Source organism: Halichoeres trimaculatus, unplaced genomic scaffold (assembly GCF_033239565.1).
Source record: "Halichoeres trimaculatus isolate MK-OKI-2021-1 unplaced genomic scaffold, fHalTri1.1 fHalTri1_scaffold_23, whole genome shotgun sequence".
Classification (NCBI taxonomy): Eukaryota; Metazoa; Chordata; class Actinopteri; order Labriformes; family Labridae; genus Halichoeres; species Halichoeres trimaculatus.
The window spans coordinates 23,704,473-23,730,312 of record NW_027437201.1 but is presented as its reverse complement, the minus strand read 5'-3'; the positions used below and the strand labels follow the sequence as shown (position 1 = coordinate 23,730,312).

Sequence of the window (25,840 nt, the reverse complement as noted above, 5' to 3'; positions counted from 1 at the left end):
GGTTAAGCTAACTGGTTGAGCATGCTAACAGAAACTTAAGTTTGGTGTGTGTGAGACACTCACCTTCGATGTGAAGCTGCAGAGTGTGTGTGTTGATCTGAAGCTCTGAGAGTGGCTCAGCTGTTATCTCTTCCTCTCTCACTCCAAAGTTCAGCCGCTCAGATTATAGATTATAGATTACAGATTATAGATGTGAAGACAAAAAGGAGTTATATAAAAACCTCATCACCCGCTGCAAACAGCTGGACAAACCTTTATAACACTCAGGGACCCCCAAAAACTCTGAGAGCAGTTCAAAACTCCACCCAGGAACTATCAGAGGACTTTAGCGCCCCCTGTGGACAGAGCAGGAGCTCATCTGACAGCAGAAGTTCAGTTTATTCCAACACTAAGACAGAGATGATTTTATGTTTTCATGTTTCCTGATAAACAGAGAGCACACACAGCTTCATCAGAGGACATGAGTTTATTTCTGGAGAATAAAGATTAAAGCAGGGTTACTCAGCTCATACACATCTGATGACACTGGGCTTGGTTGGAGGCTGGTCTTAAAGAGACAGTACCAGACCTGAGCTACAGATGCAGCCTGGGGGTAAAGCAAAGCAAAGTCCTCTGGATGCTGCTGCAGGAGGAGTTTTCATCCAGCAGCTCAGAAGTACGGTGTGGGGTCGCTCTTATCGCACATCTCGACGTGGATGTGTGAGGTGATCCTTGGGTAAACGCTCTGCATGGGCAGCATGACCCCGATCCTCTCGCCCTTACGCACTGTGCCTGTAGTTCTATCAGGCTTCACGTAGAACAGCTTGAAGCAGAGACCTGCAGACACAAAGAGCTGTCAGCTGACTCCTTTAACCTTCACTCAGGTCACCTTAAAGCAGCTCTGAGGCCTTTTCTAACAACGTGATTAGTTATCTGGTAACATACTGACCCCCTCCTGTCATTTTGACGCCGCTGTCGATGGCTGCCTTCTTGGGATCGTGGTAAATGACGAGTGGGCTGACCAGAGTCACGTCAAACGGGGCATAGACTTCTGCTCCATCATCACACACGATGTCCAGACCTGTGTTTGTCTCATCCTCCCTGAAACACAGCAGACACTCAGCTTAACTGTTACTGCGCCCTCCTGTGGTGTTGGGGGGTACTGCAGCGCTTTATAAATATGAAGCCTCATTTTATTTTTCAGGGCTGTGTTCATGCTGCGGTCTCTACAGACGGTGTTCAGATTACAACAAGCTGCAGAAACTGTAAGAAGAGGCTTTGACTGTCTCTACCTTTAAGTTATTATTCAATGACATTTATTTAATTAATTAATTAATTTATTTATTAATTAATTAATTTATTTATTTATCTATCAAACATCTTAAACATTTATTTAAGGTAGTACCTTCTCGCTCCGTAGTGTCCCTGTCCCCATCTATCTGTTGTCCTCAAGTCATTGTTAGGGTTTCCACTGCAGAGCTGACCAAATTTAACACCCTCACACACATAAAACAGGGCTGCACACACACACACACACACACACACACACACACACACACACACACACACACACACACACACACACACACACACACACACACACACAATTTTTATAACTTGATGATTTAAGTGCGTTCTTTCAGAAACTGTTTCACGGCAAAGATCTGTTTTTTATAAAACCTTCAGTCTGAATCCTCTTATTAAGAATCTGGATCAGTGTTTCTCACCCAGCAGGACGATGAACTGTCTCATCTTCAGCTCTCTGGGTCTGGTCTGGGTCTGGTCTGAGTCTGATGCGGGTACAGGATGATCTGAGTTTGTAGTTTTGTGCTGAGCTGAAGCGTCTCTCAGGTTTTATAGCTGCTGTTGTTCCTCTTTCGTCAAGAGCGTCCAGAGCGTCTGAAAAGCAGAAAAACAGGTCCATAGGTTGTTTATACATTTTTAATCTGGGACTTTTATTTGTTTTATAATGAGGACCAGTCACGCCCTGTCTACCTGTCCAAATCAAACAAATACAGAATGTCCGCACCCAAAGCTCTGGTTATGCAGCCTCTGATTGTTTGGCACATGATTTCTCAGAAGTTTAAAAATGTTGTTCCCATTTTAGAGGCTCCTCAGTCCACCTGTGTGGATGCCCAACAGATTATAAACATCCGTCTTTCCTCTGGCAGAGTCCCTTTATATTTCAAAGGAGCTGTGGTGCAACCTCTGATTAAAAAACCTAATTTGGATTAAACTGTTTTATCGAATTTCAGTACAATCTCAAAGCATTTTTTTTTCAAAAATCTTTAACAAATCCAGTCCTATGACATCGTTGACATTTTTCAGTCTGGTTTAAAAGCATTTCACAGCAATGAGTCTGCACTCTTAAGGTTTTTTTCAAGGTCTTTTACAGACTCTGATGACTCAGCTCTTTTAAAGATCCCATATCCTGCTCCTTTCCTGCAGTTTGATCTGGATCATTGATGTCTTCATGAAATGGTAGTAACATGTTTTGGTCCGAAAAGCCAATAAATCAAGCACAGCAGCATTGTTTCCAGGCTCTCATAGCCCCTCTGTTCAGAACGCTCTGATTTAGTGGGCGTGGCCTTCATATGTAAATGAGCCACCGCTGATACCGCCCCGCTCTTCCACGTCACTGAGAGCGGCGCCACGAGCTCCGAGTGCACAATGTTTAGAAAACAGAGAAGCTCCTTTACCGTAACATTACAGGCTAAAACAACAGGCTAACTGCAGCTAAAGTTAGCATCCTGAAGCTAACACAGAGACAGGGGGGACACTGAGGAAAAGCTCTTCCATCTGCTCCACAGCACACAGCATTTAAAATACTCACATTTCCAGGGTCCCAGGTTTGTTGGAGGATGGTTGGTAATGCGCCTGGATTCAGGACCAGTCTATTGGCTAGCCCTCTGTTGGACTGTCCAAAGTTGGAAAAGCAGTCGGCCGTGAAGTGACTAGCACACACATGCTCAGTTTTACTGAGTGTAGCTGGAACATTTCCTGATAAATGAACTCTAGACACTTAGTCTGTCTTCTTCTGAGATGGGAAGCTTGAGCATGGAGCTATGTGACTGTTTACAGCCCAAAACAGAGCAGTGATGGCTTTTCAATCAGGTCAGACTTGCTCCTGATTGGTCAAAAAAGAGAATCCAAACAGCTCATGGATTTACATTCACAAGGAGGAAAGCCAAAGACCCCAAAATTTCACTAAAAGGCCTCACAAAGCAATTTTTTGCATAATATGGGACCTTTGACTAAGCTGTGGTGGAACCGCTGATTAAAAAAATAATTTGAATAACTCTGTTTTATCAAATTTCAAACCAATCTCAAAGCATTTTTATTTCAAAAATTCTTGAGAAAGCTTTGCTTTAACAGATTTTACAGATTAAAGATGTGAAGACATAAAAACAGGTTATATAAAAACCTCATCACCCACTGCAAACAGCTGGACAGACCTTTGTAACACTCAGGGACCCCCAAAAACTCTAAGAGCAGTTCAAAGCTCCACCCAGGAACTATCAGAGGACTTTAGCGCCCCCTGTGGACAGAGCAGGAGCTCATCTGACTGCAGAAGTTCAGTTTATTCCAACACTAAGACAGAGATGATTTTATGTTTTCATGTTTCCTGATAAACAGAGAGCACACACAGCTTCATCAGAGGACATGAGTTTATTTCTGGAGAATAAAGATTAAAGCAGGGTTACTCAGCTCATACACATCTGATGACACTGGGCTTGGTTGGAGGCTGGTCTTAAAGAGACAGTACCAGACCTGAGCTACAGATGCAGCCTGGGGTTAAAGCAAAGTCCTCTGGATGCTGCTGCAGGAGGAGTTTTCATCCAGCAGCTCAGAAGTACGACGTGGGGTCGCTCTTGTCGCACAACTGAACGTGGACGTGTGAGGTCATCCCTGGCCACACGCTCTGCATGCGCATCATCTTCCCAATCCTCTCACCCTTGAGCACTGTGCCTGTAGTTTTATCGGGCTCTATGTAGAACAGCTTGACGCACAGACCTGCAGACACAAAGAGTTGTCAGCTGACCCCTTTAACCTTCACTCAGAGACCCATGAACATGGGACCTTACAGCAGCTCTGAGGCCTTTTCTAACGACGTGATTGGTTATTCAGTTACATACTGACCCTCTCCTCTCATCATGAGTCCATTGTTAACGGGGTCTCTCTCAGGTTTGTTCAAGTAGATGATGAGTCCTCTGACCAGAGTCACATCAAACGGGGCGTAGACCACTGATCCATCTTCACACACGATGTCTACACCTGTGTGTGTCCCATCCTCCCTGAAACACAGCAGACACCCAGCTTAACTGTTACTGCGCCCTCTTGTGGTGTTGGGGGGTACTGCAGCTCTGCACTCAGTTTATAAATATGACGTCTCATTTTATGTTTCAGGGCTGTGTTCATGCTGTGGTCTCAGAAACTGTAAAAAAAGAGGCTTTGAAACATAAATTCAGGTTGGTACCTTCTCGCTCCATAGTGTCCATATCCCCATATATCTGATGTCCTCATTTCATTGTCAGGGTTTCCATTGCAGAGCTGACCAAATGTAACACCCTCACACACATAAAACAGGGCTGCACACACACACACACACACACACACCCACCCACACACACACACACACACACACACACAAACACACACACACACACACACACTTATGAACTGTTTCATGGCACAGATCAGATTTTTATCGAATCATCAGACACTGTCAAACGTTTCTTCCTGTGGTTGAAACTTAAACAGGTGATAAACCTCGAAGTCTAAACTAGTTTACCTCTGCAGACCTTCAGTTTGGAGCCTCTTGTTAAGAATCTGGATCAGTAATTAAAGTTATATCCTGTATTTATAACAAGCAAAACCTAGAGCACTTAACATCCTCCATATTATTAATATTCAACTCCAATTTTTCTGTCTTATATTTATTTACTTCTTTTTTTATTCTATGTTATTTAATCTTTTTTATCTCTTTTTTTCTTTTTGTTTTTTGTTAAGGTGTATGTCTCTTTTAACACATTTTTTATTTCTATTCTTATTTTTATTTATTTATTTATTTATTTACTTATTTATTTATTCATTTATTATTTATTCATTTATTTTTTATTTATTTATTTTTTAATTGCTTTTATTTGATTGTGTTCTAAGACTGTGCAGCACTTTGGTCAACCTTGGTTGTTTTTGAATGTGCTATATAAATAAACGTGATTGATTGATTGATTTTGTAAATATATGTTTCTACGTGAACGTGTGTATATATGTGTGTAGATGTATGTGTGTAAGTGTGTAGGCATATGTGTATATAAGTGTAGATCTGTAAATCATATCATGAGAACGTATGCATGTGTAAGTATGCAATTATATACACATATTTATTAATTAATTTATTTATTTCCTTCTTTTGGAGTACTATGTTTATAAATTTGAAGTATGGATAAAATTACCTTTAATTAATTTTAATTTTTTTAAAAAATATTTTTGTATCAATGTGAAAAAAGGGGGAAAAAAAGAAAAATAATCAGGATCAGTGTTTCTCACCCAGCAGGACGATGAACTGTCTCATCTTCAGCTCTCTGGGTCTGGTCTGGATCTGGTCTGGGTCTGATGCGGGTGCAGGATGATCTGAGTTTGTAGTTTTGTGCTGAGCTGAAGCGTCTCTCAGGTTTTATATCTGCTGCTGTTCCTCTTTCAGCAAGTTGTAAAGTCCAGAGCGTCTGGAGAGCAGACTCAGGTCCACAGGTTGTTTATTCATTTTTAATCTGGGACTTTATTTATTTATTTCACAATAAGGACCAGTTCCTGCTCATGCTCTGTTTACCTGTCCACATTCAACCAACACAGACTGCCAGCTGAATCTTTGTTTGTCCTGCAACATGTTACATCTCTTAGCATGGATTAGCTTGATGTGGCTAATGCTAACAACAAAGTTCACAGTTGGTTCAAACTCTTCAAATCTGCCTGTTTGATGATTTATGATCTGTTTTATTTGATTAAAGTGGACTATGGTTGATGTTATCTAACAGAAGTACGTGTGAGTGAACCAGTGAATACAAACTCCAGTAAAAACGTTCACATTCAGGACTCCCCCTTACGAAAGAAAAATATATGTACCAATATATTTTTTGAAATATATTGTAATATATTATTGATATATTATGATATAAATGGAAAAATATATTGAGGGCACATATACAATATATTATATGTTCATGAGATATATTGCAATATATACAAATAATTGCTGCTTTCCATATATTGCAATATATTGGAAAATATAAATACTCATTCTCATATAAAGGAATATATTACCTAATATATAACATGATATTTTCCAATATGCTGCAATATATTTTTCTTTCGTAAAGGCCTGTGCTCACCTATTCACCTTTTCACCTGTCACCTCTTTGATTTTAAGTCATCAGATACCACAGGTCCAGATCAGAGGTCTGCAACCTTTACTTTCATAGGAGCCATTTTCCCTCAGCTCACCTGGATCAAAGTGATTCAGGAGCCACAAAATCTACTTTATCTTCACAATAAGACGATAAAATGTAGAAAGTCCTTTACATTTAAAACCCAGGGAACAATTATGGAAACAAGAAGTTTTTAAAATTTATCAATCAAACTTTATTTGTAAAGCGCCAAATCATAACAAACATAATCTCAAGACACTTTACAAAAACATTTACAGGTCTAGACCCGTAAATGTTAATAAAATTTTATTAGCAGAAACCCAACATCAAGACAAGATAAGGAGTCTGATCTTATCTTAATCCACCATGAGTACAGAGCTCTGCAGCTTTTAGCAAGTTACAATGGAGAGGAAATACTTCTCTTTAACGGGCAGAAAGCTTGGACAATTTTTATGAATTTGTACATGTGCTGAGTTTTTTGTTTTTTATTAAATTTTCAAAAATTTGAAACCATTTTGAAATTTTAAAAAAAATGTGCTAAATTGGACAAATAACATTTCAAAAATTTGTAAAGAAAAAAAAAAAAAAAATAATAAAAAAATGTTAAGACCTGAGCTACAGATGCAGCTCATAAGTATGGCGTGGGGTCGCTCTTATCGCACAGCTCAAGGTGGACGTGTGAGGTCATCCCTGGCCAAACGCTCTGCATGGGCAGCATGACCCCGATCCTCTGGCCCTTGCGCACTGTGCCTGTAGTTTTATCGGGCTGAACGTAGAACAGCTTGAAGCACAGACCTGCAGACACAAAGAGCTGTCAGCTGACCCCCTTTAACCTTCACTCAGGTCACCTTACAGCAGCTCTGAGGCCTTTTCTAACAACGTGATTGGTTATCTGGTGACATACTGACCCCCTCCTCTCATTACGAGTCCTTTGTTAATGGGCTCTGCCTCAGGTTCGTTGGCATAGACGATGAGTCCTCTGACCAGAGTCACGTCAAACGGGGCATAGACCACTGATCCATCATCACACACGATGTCCACACCTTTGTGTTTCCTACCGTCCCTGAAACACAGCACACTCTGATTAACTGTTACTGCGCCCTCCTGAGGTGTTTAGAGGGGAATTGCAGCTCTGCACTCAGTTTATAAATATGACGTCTCATTTTATGTTTCAGGGCTGTGTTCATGCTGTGGTCTCAGAAACTGTAAAAAAGAGGCTTTGACTGTCTGTACCTTTAAGCTCTTATTCAATGATGTTGATTTGATTTTAAAATTGATTAATTTATTCTTTTCTCACAAAACTAAAACATAAATTCAAGGTGGTACCTTCTCGCTCCGTAGTGTCCCTGTCCATGTCTATCTCTTGTCCTCAAGTCATTGTCAGGGTTTCCACTGCAGAGCTGACCAAATTTAACACCCTCACACACATAAAACAGGGCTGCACACACACACACACACACACACACACACACACACACACACACACACACACACACACACACACACACACACACACACACACACACACACATTAATAACTTCATGATCTGTGTGCATTCATTCAGAAACAGTTTCACGGTAAAGATCTGATTTTTTTAAACCTTCAGTCTGAATCCTCTCTTAAAGAATCTGGATCAGTGTTTCTCACCCAGCAGGACGATGAACTGTCTCATCTTCAGCTCTCTGGGTCTGGTCTGGATCTGGTCTGGGTCTGATGTGGATGCAGGATGATCTGAGTTTGTAGTTTTGTGCTGAGCTGAAGCGTCTCTCAGGTTTTATATCTGCTGCTGTTCCTCTTTCATCGATTGGAAAGTCCCAAGCGCCTAAAAATCAGAAACAGGTCCACAGGTTGTTTCCTTCTTTCTTATCTGAGACTTTTATTTCTTTATATCACAACGAGGACCAGTTCCCGCTCATGCTCTGTTTTCCTGTCCACATTTAACAAAAACAGACTGTCAGCACCCAAAGGTCCCGTTATCCAGCCTCTGATTGTTTGTTTGTTTGTTTGTCCTGGAACATGATACATCTCCTCAGCACGGATTAGCTTGATGTGGCTAATGCTAACAACAAAGTTCACAGTTGGTTCAAACTCTTCAAATCTGCCTGTTTGATGATTTATGATCTGTTTTATTTGATTACAGTGAACTTTGGTTTATGTTATCTGACGGAAGTATGAATACAAACTCCAGTTAAAACGTTCACGTTCAGGACTCCTCTGCTCACCTATTCACCTTTTCACCTGTCACCTCTTTGATTTTAAGTCATCAGATACCACAGGTCCAGATCAGAGGTCTGTAACCTTCACTTTCATAGGAGCCACTTTCCCTCAGCTTACCTGGATCAAAGTGATTCAGGAGCCACAAAATCTGCTTTATCTTCACAATAAGACGATAAAACGTATAAAGTCCTTAACATTTAAAATCTAGTGAATAATTAACAATAATCAATCAATCAATCTTTATTTGTATAGCGCCAAATCATAACAAACGTTATCTCAAGACACTTTACAAAAACATTTACAGGTCTAGACCCGTAAATGTTAATAAAATTTTATTAGCAGAAACCAAACATCAAGACACGATAAGGAGTCTGATCTTATCTTAATCCACCATGAGCACAGAGCTCTGCAGCATTTAGCAAGTTACAATGGAGAGGAACAACTTCCCTTTAACGGGCAGGAACCTTGGACAATATGGATTTATACATGTGCTGAGTTTTTTGTTTTTTATTAAATTTGCAAAAAAATTTAAATCATTTTGAAATTTAAAAAAAAAGTGCTAAATTGGAAAAAATAAAATTTCAATTTTTTTTAAATATAAAAAATAATAATAATAAAAAATGTTAAAATAAAAAAAATAAAAATAAATTTATTTTTTTTTTTGAAAATTTGGAAATTTTTGAAAATTTGCAAAAGTTAATTTATTTTCAAAACTCAAACTTATTGCTCAATACATCATTTTTTGTGGTTTGCTAACGTCTAGCCACATATCAAGCATGTGTATTAATCCGTCACATTGTCAGTTTATTGAATCCATCCACACAGAATTAAAATCAGTATTTTCTTCCAGATGAGTCTTTTTGTAGATGTAGTTATCTTCCCTGGGCTGTAAAACTTGAGGTTAGCCACAGGTGCATGAAAAGTTGGTGGGCTGTTGATGTTGTAGGAGGTGAAGTGGAGCGGTGGCAGACTTTATTCGCTGTCAGAGGACTTTAGCGCCCCCTGTGGACAGAGCAGGAGCTCATCTGACTGCAGAAGTTCAGTTTATTCCAACACTAAGACAGAGATGATTTTATGTTTTCATGTTTCCTGATAAACAGAGAGCACACACAGCTTCATCAGAGGACATGAGTTTATTTCTAGAGAATAAAGATTAAAGCAGGGTTACTCAGCTCATACACATCTGATGACACTGGGCTTGGTTGGAGGCTGGTCTTAAAGAGACAGTACCAGACCTGAGCTACAGATGCAAAGCAAAGTCCTCTGGATGCTGCTGCAGGAGGAGTTTTCATCCAGCAGCTCAGAAGTACGGTGTGGGGTCGCTCTTGTCGCACATCTGAACGTGGACGTGTGAGGTGATCCCTGGGTAAACGCTCTGCATGGGCAGCATGACCCCGATCCTCTCACCCTTGCGCACTGTGCCTGTAGTTCTATCGGGCTGAACGTAGAACAGCTTGAAGCACAGACCTGCAGACACAAAGAGCTGTCAGCTGACCCCCTTTAACCTTCACTCAGGTCACCTTACAGCAGCTCTGAGGCCTTTTCTAACAACATGATTGGTTATCTGGTGGCACACTGACCCTCTCCTCTCATCATGATGCCGCTGTCGATGGCTGCCTTCTCAGGTTTGTTGTAGACGATGACTTTTCTGACCAGAGTCACGTCAACCGGGGCGTAGACCACTGCTCCATCATCACACACGATGTCCAGACCTTCGTGTCGCCTGTTGGTCCTGAAACACAGCAGACACCCAGCTTAACTGTTACTGTGCCCTCTTGTGGTGTTTGGGGGTACTGCAGCTCTGCGCTCAGTTTATAAATATGACGTCTCATTTGATGTTTCAGGGCTGTGTTCATGCTGTGGTCTCAGAAACTGTAAGAAGAGGCTTTGACTGTCTGTACCTTTAAGTTCTTATTCAATGTTGTTGATTTTGATTGATTAATTGATTAATCAATTAATTTTTTTTTTAATCTGAAACATTTATTTAAGGTAGTACCTTCCCGCTCCGAAGTGTCCCTGTCCCCATCCATCTGTTGTCCTCCTCCTGTTGTTAGGGTTTCCACTGCAGAGCTGACCAAATGTAACACCCTCACACACATAAAACAGGGCTGCACACACACACACACACACACACACACACACACACACATTAATAACTTCATGATCTGTGTGCGTTCATTCAGAAACAGTTTCACGGCAAAGATCTGATTTTTTTAAAACCTTCAGTCTGAATCCTCTTATTAAGAATCTGGATCAGTGTTTCTCACCCAGCAGGACGATGAACTGTCTCATCTTCAGCTCTCTGGGTCTGGTCTGGGTCTGGTCTGGGTCTGATGTGGATGCAGGATGATCCAAGTTTGTAGTTTTGTGCTGAGCTGAAGCGTCTCTCAGGTTTTATAGCTGCTGCTGTTCCTCTTTCATCAGGTTGGAAAGTCCAGAGCGTCTAAAAAGCAGAAACAGGTCCACAGGTTGTTTCCTGTTTTCTAATCTGGGACTTTTATTTATTTCACAATGAGGACTAGAGTCTGCTCACTCTGTTTACCTGTCCAAACAAAACAGACTGTCAGCGCCCAAAGGTCTGTTATCCAGCCTCTGATTGTTTAATTGTCCTGAAACATGGTGCGTTTTTTCAGCTGCAGAGAAAACACTGAAAACTGTGGACCAGTGTTTATTTACAGGATGAACTTTGCTCACATTATCAGTTTAAACAGGAAACTCTCCACAGATTTAGACCCAAACAAACCTCCAAAATAAAGTGACTCCTTCTTTAAACTGTTTTATTTTTTAAAGTGACTTCATACAAGACGACATATAAAAACACAGATCTGTCGCTCAGACACTTTATTATTCACACCAAACGCTGAGAGATCCACGTCACGCCGTCACAGCGAGTCCACAAAGAGCCAACGAGTCTGAGTGAGTGCCGGCCCCGCCTGAGGTCAGAGTCTGTCTGCAGAGAGGAGAGTTCACCGTGTTTGGATCACGCCACGTCTCCTCAGTTGAGCGTCAGTCCCTCGCTGACGGGCATGTTGATGTGAGCGGTCAGCAGCGGGGAGCTCCGCCCCTCGTGCAGGACGAACACCTTGATGATGTCAGAGATGCCCTTGTCGCTGGTGCACTCCACGAAGGTCTCGACAGGGTAGATGAGTCCGGGCACCAGCAGGGGGATCCTCATGTACGGGTTCTTCATCCGGTACAGCCCTTCGTCGTACAGGAAGCTGATGGCCAGGTTCATGACGGGCCGACACGCCGCCGTGTTCTGGACGTTCAGGGTCAGTTTGAAGGAGGGGCCCAGGCCCTGCACCACGGCGTTCATCTTGAGCGGCTCTGTGAGGCTGGAGGACATGGGGGTCAGGCTGGACTCCAGGGCCTTGACGTAGGCCTTCGCTGCAGCCAGGCGCAGGCGGCTCAGGTCCATCTGGAAGGCCCGGTGCATCGCCAAGCCGTTCTCACGCTCACGCAGAGTCTGGTCCACGTACAGCTTGGTCTTCTTGGGCACGTTGAGACGGACGCTCTGGGCCAGAGGTGGACCGGGGGCGCTGTCCCTGTCCTCGAAGGCTGCGGTCCTCTTGAGGATCTTCACCATCAGACCTCCTCCTTTGGTGGTCATGATGAGCGTCCCGTCCTCGCGCCCGTACCGCCCGAAACAGATGCTGCTGACCACGTCTGGAGCCTTGATGGTGCTCAGCAGGTTCTTGTCCCGGTACAGGTGGACCTCACAGTTCGCCAGACCCACCAGGACCGCCTGGAAACCTTTGGTGGGGAGGTCCATGGCTGCCATGGTGGTGATGGGGGCGGGGAGATCCACCTTCCACAGCTTCTTCCCCTGAGGGCAGGAACACACACACACACACACACACACACACACACACACACACACACACACACACACACACACACACACACACACACACACACACACACACACACACAGATGAAGTCATGACTGAGTCGTGACAGAAAATGTGATGTGATGAAAACTCCTCCTCAGACCAGGTCTCTGGATCTGTGTCTGCCCCCCTCACCTTCTGAGTGAAGCCCTGCAGGCTCTCGTCGGTGCAGCCGACCACCATGTTCTTCCCAACCCTCACCAGGCCCACGGGGTGAGACGACAGCTCCACGCAGTACTTTGGTTTGTCCGACTCTCTGAGGAGGAGGAGCACAGACCGCCGTCAGCTGATGGTCCGATTTAAGGTTTCACGACAAGCTGCTCTGTGGGAGGAGCTAAGGCTCAAATACCTGCGCAGGATGTAGATGTTCCCGTCACGGCACGCCACGGTCATACGAAACTCCACATCGAACTGACCCGTCACATCCATCATGGTGGGCGCGGCAGGCAGCGACATCTGAGCAGGACAGAGACGGTTAGAGACGGACAGAGACGGTGAGACCCTGACCCTGCTCCCTGAACCAGCAGCAGCCGGGTCAGAGGCCAGGTTACCTTGGACAGGATGGTGAAGGCCTCAGGGTCCAGGATGTAGACGTCGCTGCACTCGGTGCCAATGACCAGACAGCTGACCCCGTCTTCATCCGCCGTGCTCTTCTTCAGAGTGCTGATGCAGGTGATGACGGTCTGAGACAGGTGCAAGCACAGAATCCGTGATCAGAACACGTGACCCTCTCAGCTGCAGCGTGAACTTTTATTCTCTGTGACCACGGGTGTTACCTGGCGTTTGATTGGCTGCTGTTTGTGCAGCTGGACGAAGTCATCCATTTCATTGGTCTCCAGAGACAGGAAGCGCAGCGAGCGGACTGACAGCGGCACGTCGGCTTTCTTCCTGATGCTCTCCAACATTTCCTTCAGGGTCAGAGGGTCGATCTGCCCCTCCCTCACCTGCTGCCACACGTCCTGACCAATCAGAGCGCAGAAAGAACACGTTACAGGTGATGTCACCACTCTGTCCATCCTCTGTCTGTAATATTCAACAAACCAGACTTCAGGAGCACACAGACCCCAGAGGACCAGAGACCCACCTGCTCCAGCGTGTTCACCTCCAGACTGGGCAGCGTGAACTTGAAGTACGGTCTCAGGTTCTTGTAGACGTAGATGCAGGGCCCGGACGCCACAGCGACAGCAGGGATGCGGGGCTCGTGCAGGTCCATGAAGAAGGCGACAAGCCCACTAGGCAGGTCCAGGAGGGTGCTCTCGCTCATCAGCGCCGTGCCCCGGTACACCTTCAGCTTCATCCCTGACGATCCAGAGCCCAGGTCCCCCAGCACCAGCCGGCTCTCCCCGTCCCCGCTCAGGTCGGCCAGGTCCACGCAGGAGGAGAAGGTGTAGAGACCGGCCACAGGGTCGTAATGAGCATCCAACCACTTCCCTCCATCACCGCTCGACTCCACAGACGACATGACCGCAGCACCTGGTCTCTGCAGTCCTGATCCTGAAAGCACTTAAACCCCTTACTGAGACAAGTACAGAGAAAAAAACACATATATGTCACGATATAAAACTATCGCGATATCAGGCATCCAGCTTCATGCCTGCTAATGAGATAACAGCATTAAAACCTTTATAACGAGATTAAACCGCTCCTTGTTCGGACTCTTTGATGTTGCACGATGCTAAACATGTTTCACACAAAGCAGAAATATAAAGAAAGATATTTATCACTTCTTATTAAAGTTAAATGATTATTATTAGGGTTTTCTGTAGCTCTCACCGTTGTCAAGGAAACCGGGTTGTTGTCACCCTCCGCGGCCCGTCCTCCTGCTGAGCTCCTTCCTGACTCCTTCCTTTTACTGCCGTTTATAACCGAGCAGCCCCTCCTCTCCAGAAACACTGGAAATGAGCTCAAAATCAAACTTTATCCGAATAAAAGAGTTAGAGTGTCAGCTAGCTGCTCTCTCTGAGGCTGTAATCCACAAATCCGCTTCAGATCCTCCTCCCTGAGCATGACGTACTACGACGACCGACATTAATCTCTTTTTACGGAGATAAGATAATTAATAGTCCTCAATAAAGCTCAAAGAAAGAATGTGATAATTAATAAATTAATAATCTAAAGAAAGATACAAAACTCAGTGCAGCTTCTCAGACCTTTTCTGTTTATGACTGCGATCTCGCGAGATTTAATCGGAGAACTGGAGAAAAAGAGACCTGACGTCACTCTATGCCGGAATCTGATTGGTCGTCCGGCGCCAGTTTAAAAAGTATACCGCGGAGACAAAACAAGCTAAGCGGACTGTGTGTCCTCGATGTTTTTAGCTTTTAATGTTCCTTCTGCTGAACGGAGAAAAGTCCGAGTGAGTCAGTGTCTATGTGACCGTTTTATTATTTAAATATATGACTTTATTTATCGGTTAGTTCACAGTGTAAACACCCTTCAGACAGAAACGGATTAGCACGATGTGGCCAATGCTGACAACAAAGTTAACAGTTGGTGCTTTAAAATGATTTAAGTCTTCAAATCTGCCTGTTAGACGATTTATTATCCGTTTTATTTGATTATAGTGAACTATGTGTTTATGTTATCTGACGGAATTATGTGTGAGTGAACCAATATATATATAAACTTCAGTTAAAATGTTCACATTCAGGACTCCTGTGATTACCTATTTACCTTTTGTCTTATATCCCCTTACACGTTGATTTCCAGTAGTCAGAGACCGTGGGTCCAGATATAATTTCCATTTTACTCTGATTTTCAGGTGTAGACTGAATGTGTTCCGTTTTCATCAACAGTTTAAAACGACACTAAACACAACTGAAGCGATGTTCAACGTTTGACCAGAGGGGGCGCTGTGTCCGAGCAGCTGTGATGTTCAATGTGTCTGATGGTGTGTTCATGTTTGCAGAGATGATGGAGTCTTGTTTAGCGGGGAAGCCGGAGAGAGTGGGACCTGTAGAGGTGGAGGACATCAGGAGAGACCTGCTCGGTGAATTTTCAGCTCTGCCAGCGCAGGTCTGCCCCTTTACCTGTTCTGTTACCTGTTTGTTTACCTGTTTGTAGATGAAGCTGGCTCTGATGACGACCTCTTTCCCTCTGTTTCTTTAGGACAGTGTTCAGTCACAGTCGGAGAACCTTCAGGTCTACCTGAGGGTTCGACCGTTCACTGCAGCAGAGAGTAATACTGAAGGGTCACAGGTGACAACCAGACACACACACCTTCACACACAAACAGTCTTAGCAGGCACCTGTCTTACAGCAGACTTACCATCTTTTTTTAGGAGTGTGTGACGATTGAGGGACCTGACACGGTGGTCCTGAAGGCTCCCAGGAGCTGCCAACCAAACAGGCAGAATGAGAAGTCCTTCCCACAGACAGCGCAGAGGTTCTCTTTCACACAGGTGACTGATTTACCTGTCTGTCACTGTTTCCTGTTTATCCTGGTCATCTCTTTAATAAATCTCTCCTCTCTTGATGTCCTCTTGTTCAGGTTTTTGGTCCCGACTCAAGCCAGAGGAAGGTTTTTGAGGGTTCTGTTCGAGGCTTGGCGCGGGATGTTCTGGACGGGGGAAACTGTCTGGTTTTCACCTACGGCGTCACCAACGCTGGAAAAACCTTCACCTTCCTCGGTCAGAAACACCACCTGTCTGTCTCTGAGCTTCAACAGCTTCAAGCTTTGATTTTTTGCAGAAAATGATCCACCAGCTTCTCTCTTAGTGTGTGTAGGTGTGTGTAAGTTTATCCAGAGTTACATGTTCATCTGTAAACTGAATGTTTTTGTTTCCTCTCTCCTGGTCTCACTGTCTCTCAGGTCCAGACCATGACTCGGGTCTGCTGCCTCGCTCCCTGTCCGTGATCTTTAACAGCATCGAAGGTCGTCTGTACAGCCGGATGGACCTGAAGCCTCAGCGCTGCAGAGACTTCAGCAGACTGACCCCGGACCAGCAGGCGGCCGAGAGCAGCAGCAAGAAGAACCTGCTGAGGCTGTTTAAAGAGGTAACACACACACACACAGGAAACACACACAGGAAACACACCAGCCATGGAGTGAAGATGTGTTTTAACTCATGTGTGATCTTTGTTTCTGCAGAGCGACAAGAGTCTGACAGCTGGAAGAGCCACGTTTCTTGATGGTTGGTGACAGTTGTCAGTCTCAGGTCAAATTTTTGCTTCTGGAGGTAAATATGACGTCAATGTTTAAGTCCTAACCCTGTTTGTGTGTGTGTGTGTTTGTATGTGTGTGTGTGTGTGTGTGTGTGTGTGTTAAGGCTCAGCTCTCAGCACCGACAGCAGTGTGAACAGCGTCTCTGACTCTGACAGTTTCTGTTTGGACGTCGCTTCGAATGTTCGCTTTTCTGTCTGGGTTTCATTCTGTGAGATTTACAACGACAACATCCACGACCTGCTGGAACAGGTACACACACACACCAAAAAAAATGTGTGTTTTTAGGTGTGTTAAGCTATTGTTATAATTCTGAATCATTTGGGGGAATAAGAAGCTGAGTGGTGTTAATCAGAGCCTCTGAGCATCCGTCTGTCTGTGGTCTGCAGGTTCCCAGTGGACACCAGAGGAGGACGGTGCTGCGTCTGTCTCAGGACGTCAAAGGAAACTCCTTCATCAAAGGTAAGAGGGTCTTTCTCGCTGGTTTGGTCGCGCTGTGAACACGTGTGTTGGGTGTTTGTGAGGCTTTACGTGAACGTCCTGTGTGCTCTGTGTGTCAGACCTGCGCTGGGTCCAGGTGAACAGCTCAGAGGAGGCCTATCGAGTGATGAAGATCGGGAAGAAGAACCAGAGTTTCTCTGCCACCAGACTGAACCAGCTGTCCAGCAGGAGGTTTGCTCTGCTCCTCTTCATCTTCATCTTCGCTCTGACTCTGGTTCTGCTCTGTTTCCTGTTTCTCACTGCGTCTGTTAAATCTGCTGACACCAGAGTTTCATTAATGAGCCGTAAAGAGACTCAGGCTGAAGGTGAGTGGAGCTCAGAGGAACAGAAGTGATGAAGGTGTGTGTGTGTGTGTGTGTGTGTGTGTCTCTGCAGTCACAGCATCTTCTCCATCAGGATCCTCAGAGTGGACGATGTTGGAGTTCCCAGAGTCCTCGGCATCAGCGAGTAAGCCCTCTCTTCACTCGGCGTGTTACACTCAGCCTGTCAGGCGGCGCCGCAGGATTTCATGACCCGTGAATGTGTGTGTGTGTCCTCAGGCTGGCTCTGTGCGACCTGGCCGGCTCTGAGCGCTGTTCTCGGACTCAGAACACCGGAGAGCGACTGAAGGAGGCGGGAAACATCAACAGCTCTCTGCTGACGCTGGGGAAGTGCATCAACGCCATGAGACTGAACCAAAACGCCAAGTATGACATCACAGTTTGAGTCTGTGTTCAGACGCCGCACATCAAACAGCTGAGTGACCCGTGTGTCCTCCGCAGGTTTACGCATCACATCCCCTTCAGGGAGTCCAAACTCACACACTTCCTGCAGTTCTTCTTCTGTGGTGCCGGCCGGGTCTCCATGGTGGTCAACATCAACCAGAACTCGTCCTGCTTCGACGAGACGCTCAACGTGCTCAAGTTCTCCGCTCTCGCTCAGAAGGTCGACAAACGCACACGCTCAGAGGTTCAGTTCAGCGTCTGAAGGTGTCTCCGCTCAACCACAGGGTTCTTCCTCTCTCCAGGTGGTGGTGCTGAACTCCAGGCCGGTGGTCGTGGACGACGCCCCCCAGAGGTCGGCGCTGGAGCTGTCGATGATCATCGACGAGGCCGACCAGCGCAGGAAGGTGTCCGGACGGGGCAGGAAGAGCTCGCTTGTTGCCTGGGAAACGACACTGGAGGATGTGATGGAGGATGAAGACGGAGAGGAGTGGGATGAAGAGGAGGAGGAGGAGAGTGTGATGGAGGGAACGGTGCTGGAGGCAGGAGGGGAGGAAGAGGAAGGGGAGGAGGACAGGACGATGGAGGAGGAAGACAAGGTGACTGTTTTATCCCATCTCTAGAAACAGGAAGACACTGAGACGCTTATCAACGCTGATAATCTGTGTGTGTGTGTGTGTGTGTGTGTGTGTGTGTGTGTGTGTGTGTGTGTGTGTGTGTGTGTGTGTGTGTGTGTGTGTGTGTGTGTGTGTGTGTGTGTGTGTGTGTGTGTGTGTGAGCAGTCTGAGCGGGGGGCAGCGCTGCGTCTGGTTCTGGAGGCTCAGATCAGGGAGGAAGTCAGCGCCGAGTTCATGGAGCTCTTCAACAAGATGGAGAAAGACTACAGGTAACCACAGGATCCAGAGCTCATCATGAGAGGAGAGAGGAGACGCTGCAGCCTGATGATGTATCCTCTGTGTGTGTGTGTGTGTGTGTGTGTCAGTGAGCGCCTGGAGAAGGAGAGGGAGATCCTGGAGGAGCGAGCAGATAAGAGGGTGGAGATCCTGAAGAAACTGGTTAACAAGACGGTCGACCTGTCGTCTGTGAGCACGGAGCACACAAAAGTGAGTGTGCACACAAATTACACACACACACACACACACACACACCTGTGGTAACCCTGGTGGTGGTTTGCAGCAGGAGCAGACGGCTCATCTGGAGGAAATCTTCAGTTCGTTGACTGAAGACCTGGAGAAGATCAAAGAGGACGCTCAGAGTGCTCAGCGCTGTCTGACTGAACACACACACGCAGCAGGTACACACACACACACCCACACACAGACACACACACCTGTGACCCGTGTGCTCTTTTGTCAGAGGTTTTTTTTTTTTTTTTTTTTTTTTCCAACATTCTTTTTTATTGAATTTTTGGCACAAAGTTATCAGAAATGTACCGTTCGTTACAATGAATGCTGCATTTTTGCATTGGAAAATCAAAACATTATGAAGAATAAAGGTATGCGTATTCACAGACATACATAATTGTAGACATATATGCATACAACATTATATATATATATAAAAATATTTGGTGACATTACAATAAAAACACAGAAATCCATATTTAAAACAACTAGGTTAAAAAAAGGAATAAACTATTTGTAATGATTATAAATAGTCAGAGGTTTTTGCTCAGTGTGATGTTGGTGTTTGTTTTGTCTGCAGAGCTGGAAGCGCTGCGGTTGGAGAACCACAAGTCACAGGAGCAGCTGCAGGAGACCGCACAGGTAGAGCAGACTCCTCCTCCTCCTCCTCTTTATACACTGAACACTTCCAAACAAACAACAAACACAGTGTGTGTGTGTGTGTGTGTGTGTGTGTGTGTGTGTGTGTGTGTGTGTGTGTGTGTGTGTGTGTGTGTGTGTGTGTGTGTGTGTGTGTGTGTGTGTGTGTGTGCGTGTGTGTGTGTTCAGAGTCTGGAGCTGCAGAAACAGAGGGTCTCTGATCTGATGGAGGTCTGTGAGCAGAAAGACCACATCATCAACAAACTGCAGGCCGCCATGGACGAGACAGTCGAGAGCGCCACCAGAGACGTAATCACTCACACACTAACTCACACACACACGATGACACACCCTAAATACTGACTCCCTCCCCGTGCTCACGCCTCCTCTCCTCCTCCTCAGAGAGCTCTGGTGGAGTCCATAAAGTCTGAGCTGCTGGAGCTTCAGCAGAGCTGCAGCTGCATGAGGAGGAGCGGAGGAGAGCAGAGAGAAGAGGAGAGGAAACGACAGCGAGACTCTCTGGAAGAGGAGGAGAGTGGACCGGCAAAGAAGAGAAGTGAGGAGGAGGAGGAGGAGCAGGAGGAGGAGGAGAAGCAGGAAGTTTTAAAGACTCGAGGCTCATTTTTCCTCCTCTTTCCTCTCAGTGGTCTTAGAGGAGGAGATCTGGAGGCTCCAGGAGGAGAACGACAAGAAGGACGCAACCATCAAGGAGCTGAGAGAGGGCGAGGAGACCAGGAGGAGGCTGGAGGAGGAGCTGAGGAGGCGGGAGGAGGAGGTGGAGGAGCTGAAGAAGGAGCAGGTTGTGCTGGAGCAGAAGGTTCTGCAGCTGACAGGTAGGAACCAAGAACTGGTCCACCCAGAACCAGAGGAGCTCCTCGGATTGGCTGGGAGGAGCAGAACATTAAAGTGGACTTTCCTGTCTCTCTGTAGACCTGGACCAGTGTCCCAGCTGTGCGTCTGTGCTGGGCTCCCTGGAGTCCGAGCAGAGAGAAACTTCCAGACTGACCAAGGAGAACAAAGCTCTGGTGAACGGCATCTTCCACCTGCAGACGGAGGTTTGCCCCGCTCCTTCACACAAATCCTTTATTTATTTATCATCACAGAGTCTGAAGGTCACTCTGAAGGTCAGGCTGAAGGTCACAGAGGTCAGACCCTGACTCATAACAAACACGACGTCTCCTCCAGGTGACTGAACTCCAGGCTCAGCTGAAGCAGCAGACCAACAGCCTATCAGAGGAGCTCCAGGCCACCAAGACCCGCCTCCATGACCTGGAGAGCCAATCAGAGGAGAAGACCAGCTCCATCAGTGGCCTGACGCAGGAGGTGGAGCGTCTGAGACAAGAGATGAAGGTAGAGCGCTCTGAAGACAGGGTCTGGTTTCAACAATCCAGCTCTGAGCTGTCAGCTGATCAGCTGATCAGATCAGGCTGTGACTGCTCTGTGATTGGTTGTTTCAGGAGGAGGAGGGGCGGAGCAGCTCTGTGTTCCACGCCGCCATGGAGGAGCTGCAGAAGGAGAGCCAGGCCGCTCTGGAGAGGTCGGCTCAGAAGTCCCAACAGATCCAGGAGCTGCAGAGAGAGAAGAGCCAGCTGGAGGGACACCTGAGACACAGGTAGACCCCAGACCTCATTAACACACCACCAGCAGGAGTAACGCACCAGAGAAAACACCCACAATGCAACACTCTCCACTCTCTGCAGCGAGGAGCGGTGCGTCACACTCACTGAGGAGATAGCCAATCAGAAGGCAGAGCTCACCCAGCAGCTCCAGAGCGTGAGGGCGGAGCTTGAGTCAGAGAGCGCCGCTCTGCAGGAGAGACTGGAGGAGACGGAGAGATCGGAGGAGGAGAGGAGGAAGGAGGAGGAGAGGGACAGAGGAGGTGAGGAGACAAGTGAGCATCCTTAAGGAATCAGTGCATCGACCTGTGATTGAGCTCTGACTCTGTGTGTGTGTGTGTGTGTGTGTGTGTGTGTGTGTGTGTGTGTGTGTGTGTGTGTGTGTGTGTGTGTGTGTGTGTGTGTGCGTCAGAGAGGGAGAAGCTCCTGGAGGACACCTCCCGTCAGATGGAGGCTCTCAGGAAAGGTAAGCTCCTCCCCACAGGTTGCGGAGACGACGTGAGCGTACCAACCAGCTGAAGCTTCGTTTCTCTGCAGAGCTGGAGCGTCTGAAGGAGGAGCTGCAGAGGAGGCACGAGGAGGAGAAGGAGAACAGAGAGGAGGGGGAGGAGAGGAAGGTGCCGATGGTGGAGGAGCTGAAGGAGGAGATCCAGAGACTGCAGGAGAGGAGAGGGAGACGACAGCAGCCGGAGGAGGAGCAGGAGATTGATGCTGTGAGGAGAGAGATGAGGAGACTGCAGGGCAACACACAGGTCACATGATCATCATCATCATCATCTTCATCATCATTCACAGGGTCAGGATGTGTATGTGATATTCATTCAGCTGTGTGTGTGTGTGTGTGTGTGTGTGTGTAGAGGTGTGGTGGGCGTGTCCTCCTGGATCAGGAAGCTCCTGTCTCTCCTCTCAGATCCAACATGGCCGACAGGAAGAAAACCCCTAAAACTACAGGAAGGAAGAGGAAGAGCTGTGAGGTACAGGTGTGTGTTTTTCACCTGTGTGAGTGTGTGTGTGTGAGGGAGAGGAGTCATGTGATTTAACTGCATTTGTGTGTGTGTGTGTTTCAGGGTCTGGTTTTCAGCGAGAACAAGAGAAACCGAGTGAGGAACACAAGAAACACCAAACAGGTGAGACACAAACAAAACACACTCTCACACACATCACATGACCTCAGGACGCACTGAGCATGTGCAGACGGTGTCGACTTTGAGGAGACAGAACGAGCCCGTGAAAATATTAAAAGAGGAGTTAGAGGAGTGTCAGAATCTGAATCTGTCCTCTGCAGTCGAGCTCCGTGGCCAAGGAGAAGAGAGACGGAGCTCTGCAGAAGATCGGAGACTTGATCCACAGCTCTCCCTCCTTCCTCGGCAGCAAAGGTCAGACACACGTTTTAACTCATCTCCACACGAGCTTCAGTGTCTTTCCTGTTTGACGATGGCTCATCCAGTCAAGTTTGTTTCTGTCTGCAGCTAAAAACATCCTCAGCCTGGTCAGTGGACCCGAGGCCGCCAAACCAAAGCGAGGACGGAAGAAGCTGTTCAAGAAGGACGCTGGGTCGCCGTTCTTTGACTCGCCAGTAAACACGGTGAGACAAACGTCACAGTGGATAAAACACTTACAGGAAGTGAGAGTCGGACTAAACGGAAGCGTATTGCATTCACTTGAAGAAAAAAAAACAACTGCACAACTTTTTCAGAGTGATTTATTCCTCTTTTTTTTGTGGTTATTTAGTTTGTTTTTCTGATTCATATTTTTTATTGGTTTGTTTTTTGTTATAATTATTTCTGTTTTTATGAGTAATTTTTTTGTGGTTATTAATTTTGTTTTTCTGATTAATATCATGTATCTCGATACTTCAGGAAAAAATTACTCATAAAAACAGGAAAAAAGTAATCTGAAAACAGAAAAAAAAATTATCATAAAAACATAAATAATTGTAACAAAAAAAGAAACAAACAAAAAACAAATAATCAGAAACACAAAATTAATTACCACAAAAAATTACTTATTAAAACGGAAATAATTATTACAAAAAACAAACTAATAAAAAAAATATTAATCAGAAAAACAAAATTTATTAGCACAAAAAAATTACTTAATAAAACGGAAATAATTATTATAAAAAACAAACCAATAAAAAAATTTCAACCAGAAAAACAAAATTAATTAGCACAAAAAAATTACTTAATAAAACGGAAATAACTATTACAAAAAACAAACCAAAAAAAAAAAAAAACAGAAAAACAAAATTAATTACCACAAAAAAATTACTTAAAAAAACAGACATAGATATAACAAAAAACAAACCAATATAATAATTATAACAAAAAGCAAACCAATAATAAAATATTAATCAGAAAAACAAAATTAATTACCAGAAAAAACAAACCGAAGAATAAATTACTCTGAAAAATCGGAGTTGTTTATTTTTCTTCAGAATAATCTAATACGCTTCCGTAGGCCTGAGACTGTAAAGCTGAGCTGATTCAGAGGTTGTACTGTCTTATTTCAGACACCAGGGGGAGCCGAGGAGGAGAAAGAGAGCGATCACGACATTATAAAAAGACAGCTACGGTCGAAGACCTGCAGGAAGTGAGGGCAAGGAGGGAACAGTTTTATGTACAGTTTTTTATTGTATTTTATTTCAGTCTGTGTGTTGAGACTTTTTTGACCACTAGGGGGCAATAAAGATATGAGAGAACAGCTTTCCCACCCTTCATTTCATCTCATTCATTCATTCATTTTCCAAACCCCTTATCCTGTTCAGGGTCACAGCTATCCAGGCTGTCATTAGGCGAGAGGAGGGGTACACCCTGGACTGGTCGCCAGCCAATCACAGGGCTGATACACGCAGACAACCTTTCACACTCACACTCACACCTACGGACAATTTAGAGCCCCATTCTTCATCTGACTTCATGAAAAAAAAAAAAAAAACTGATGACCCGCCTGTGCCTCTGTAACGCTCGTCCGTCTACTTCGGTTTCACTGCAGGAAGGGTTCTACGGCAGCCTGCAAGGGCCAAACCTTTGTTTAATTATTATCAAAGTTTGAGTAAAATCCTGATTTATGAATATAAAATATGGAAGAGTTTCAGTGATTTATAAAAGCAAATCTGTCTGAGCTCGCCCTGTTGTTTGGACTCAGGTTTAACCAATCAGAGTCGAGTTTTATCATCAGGAGGAACCAATGAGCTGAGACAAACAGGAAGTCAGGCTGTATTAAGAGACGCACATAAAGGGACGCTTCAGGAACAAAGAACAAAGATGAGAAACACAGAGAGGAAGTGTTTTAATCAGTTCAACATTTACAGACACAGCGATACGACAGGAGCCGATAACTGATCCAAAAACTGATCTGAGACCAGTCGGGCCCCGTTAAACCTGAGATCACAGACTCATAGAGACCTTTAACGAGTGGATTCAGAGCCCTGTGGATCAGACCAAAGCTCCAAGCTGAGTTTTTTTTTTTTTTTTACTGTAAAGTGGAGATGAAAGCCCTCTTTTATGAGATTTTGTCTCATAAAATAATTTCTGCCCCCTGGACAGAGTTATAACTTTGGCCACAGGGGGGCGCCAAATCCAATACAAAACTAAGAGTTCTTCACAGCAGCTTTCAGAGAAAAAACAAACTTTAATATTTACATCACGCTCAATGAATCTGAACGAGTGAGGAACAGAGATCGGCTGTTCACTAACTCAGTTTAAAGTATGTTTATTGTTTTTTAATCTTATTTAAAAAGTCATTTAAAGATGTTTAAAGGAACAGTTCAATAATCTTAAAACGTACGCTTACTTTTTTAACTCATGTCACTGATTCTGAGTTTTGACTCCTTGTTGGAGTCCTCAATCTGATCCACTCATGTGGATCTGAGATCACGGTCTTTAATAACAAACTGATCATTTGTTCTGAGAAACATCACGAGGTCGAGACTCTTATGTGCGTCACAGTTTCAATCCAAAAGAAGAAAGTTTTTGCTTTTCTATAAATCGAGAAAGAAAAATAAACCTCAAAGATGACATGTTCACAGTTTGGTGCTTTATGCTGCGGTACTTATTTAAAGGTTTATTTCGTCAAAGTTCATAAAATAAAACATTTGTGTCATAAAAACAAAAAGTTTTCCTGAAAACAGTGGAAGCTTCTCCTCTCCTCGGAGGCAGCTGGCAGTGTTTGCTGAACGGTCGCTCTTTGGCATCGATAAAAAAAGAGGCTCTATGGGGTCAGCTGAGTCGGTCTGAGCTCACAATCTGTCACACATACACAAGGCCACTAGATGGCACTGTTACACTGTTACAAAGCATGAAGACTGACCTGTGGAGGAATTCAGAAAGTTTTCAACAAACTGTGAAAATCTTCTCCTCTTTTTCCGTGTATGTGTTAAACTTTTTTTCTATGTTTTTTATACGCTTACAGATTTTAATATTTTTAAATTCATGTTTATACATGACGCATACAGACGCTACAGGTGTGCTCTAAATTTTGTTGTACCTACAAAGTTCAGTGACAATAAAGGCTATTCTATTCTATTCTATTCCACTGGAGTTTATATCTATAACGTTAGCATGGAGTCTTGAAACTTATTACC

General features: G+C 44.9%; 5 protein-coding genes across 7 annotated transcripts; 1 reads left to right on the top strand and 4 right to left on the bottom strand.

The window, feature by feature from the left end:
* Positions 1-460: 460 nt before the first annotated feature.
* Positions 461-1,731, bottom strand: LOC141785274 (leukocyte cell-derived chemotaxin-2-like). The gene is made up of 4 exons (XM_074663470.1): positions 1,707-1,731; positions 1,385-1,496; positions 929-1,080; positions 461-816 (listed from the first exon to the last, which is right to left on the bottom strand). The coding sequence occupies exons 1-4, from the start codon at positions 1,729-1,731 to the stop codon at positions 650-652; spliced, it is 456 nt and encodes a 151-aa protein (XP_074519571.1). The 3' UTR covers positions 461-649.
* Positions 1,732-3,742: 2,011 nt separating this feature from the next.
* Positions 3,743-5,554, bottom strand: LOC141785341 (leukocyte cell-derived chemotaxin-2-like). The gene is made up of 4 exons (XM_074663617.1): positions 5,530-5,554; positions 4,457-4,568; positions 4,120-4,274; positions 3,743-3,993 (listed from the first exon to the last, which is right to left on the bottom strand). The coding sequence occupies exons 1-4, from the start codon at positions 5,552-5,554 to the stop codon at positions 3,827-3,829; spliced, it is 459 nt and encodes a 152-aa protein (XP_074519718.1). The 3' UTR covers positions 3,743-3,826.
* Positions 5,555-9,467: 3,913 nt separating this feature from the next.
* Positions 9,468-11,064, bottom strand: LOC141785223 (leukocyte cell-derived chemotaxin-2-like). Its single transcript, XM_074663401.1, has 4 exons — positions 10,890-11,064; positions 10,619-10,730; positions 10,203-10,354; positions 9,468-10,089 (listed from the first exon to the last, which is right to left on the bottom strand). Exons 1-4 carry the CDS (start codon positions 10,912-10,914, stop codon positions 9,923-9,925), a joined length of 456 nt encoding a protein of 151 aa, XP_074519502.1. The 5' UTR covers positions 10,915-11,064; the 3' UTR covers positions 9,468-9,922.
* Positions 11,065-11,186: 122 nt separating this feature from the next.
* Positions 11,187-14,676, bottom strand: bbs1 (Bardet-Biedl syndrome 1). The gene is made up of 7 exons (XM_074663116.1): positions 14,286-14,676; positions 13,597-14,028; positions 13,289-13,471; positions 13,064-13,195; positions 12,862-12,968; positions 12,648-12,768; positions 11,187-12,448 (listed from the first exon to the last, which is right to left on the bottom strand). The coding sequence occupies exons 2-7, from the start codon at positions 13,972-13,974 to the stop codon at positions 11,618-11,620; spliced, it is 1,752 nt and encodes a 583-aa protein (XP_074519217.1). The 5' UTR covers positions 13,975-14,028; positions 14,286-14,676; the 3' UTR covers positions 11,187-11,617.
* A 63-nt stretch (positions 14,677-14,739) lies between these two features.
* On the top strand, positions 14,740-25,589 carry LOC141785039 (uncharacterized). Of its 3 annotated transcripts, none has more exons than XM_074663115.1 (32): positions 14,740-14,868; positions 15,421-15,527; positions 15,621-15,710; positions 15,794-15,913; positions 16,003-16,141; positions 16,324-16,508; positions 16,603-16,645; positions 16,781-16,926; positions 17,064-17,136; positions 17,235-17,346; positions 17,551-17,622; positions 17,715-17,861; positions 17,937-18,099; positions 18,182-18,475; positions 18,659-18,762; positions 18,859-18,979; positions 19,053-19,170; positions 19,581-19,642; positions 19,829-19,948; positions 20,042-20,195; positions 20,284-20,472; positions 20,570-20,694; positions 20,825-20,989; positions 21,097-21,251; positions 21,340-21,518; positions 21,668-21,721; positions 21,793-22,007; positions 22,113-22,229; positions 22,323-22,382; positions 22,541-22,631; positions 22,725-22,840; positions 23,768-25,589. In XM_074663115.1, exons 2-32 carry the CDS (start codon positions 15,423-15,425, stop codon positions 23,849-23,851), a joined length of 3,918 nt encoding a protein of 1,305 aa, XP_074519216.1. In that variant the 5' UTR covers positions 14,740-14,868; positions 15,421-15,422; the 3' UTR covers positions 23,852-25,589. The 3 variants fall into 3 exon arrangements, with proteins under 3 accessions (XP_074519216.1, XP_074519215.1, XP_074519214.1); XM_074663114.1 differs by having other exon boundaries at positions 19,056-19,170; positions 22,113-22,235; positions 23,768-25,588; XM_074663113.1 differs by having other exon boundaries at positions 22,113-22,235; positions 23,768-25,588.
* The last annotated feature ends 251 nt before the right edge of the window (positions 25,590-25,840 follow it).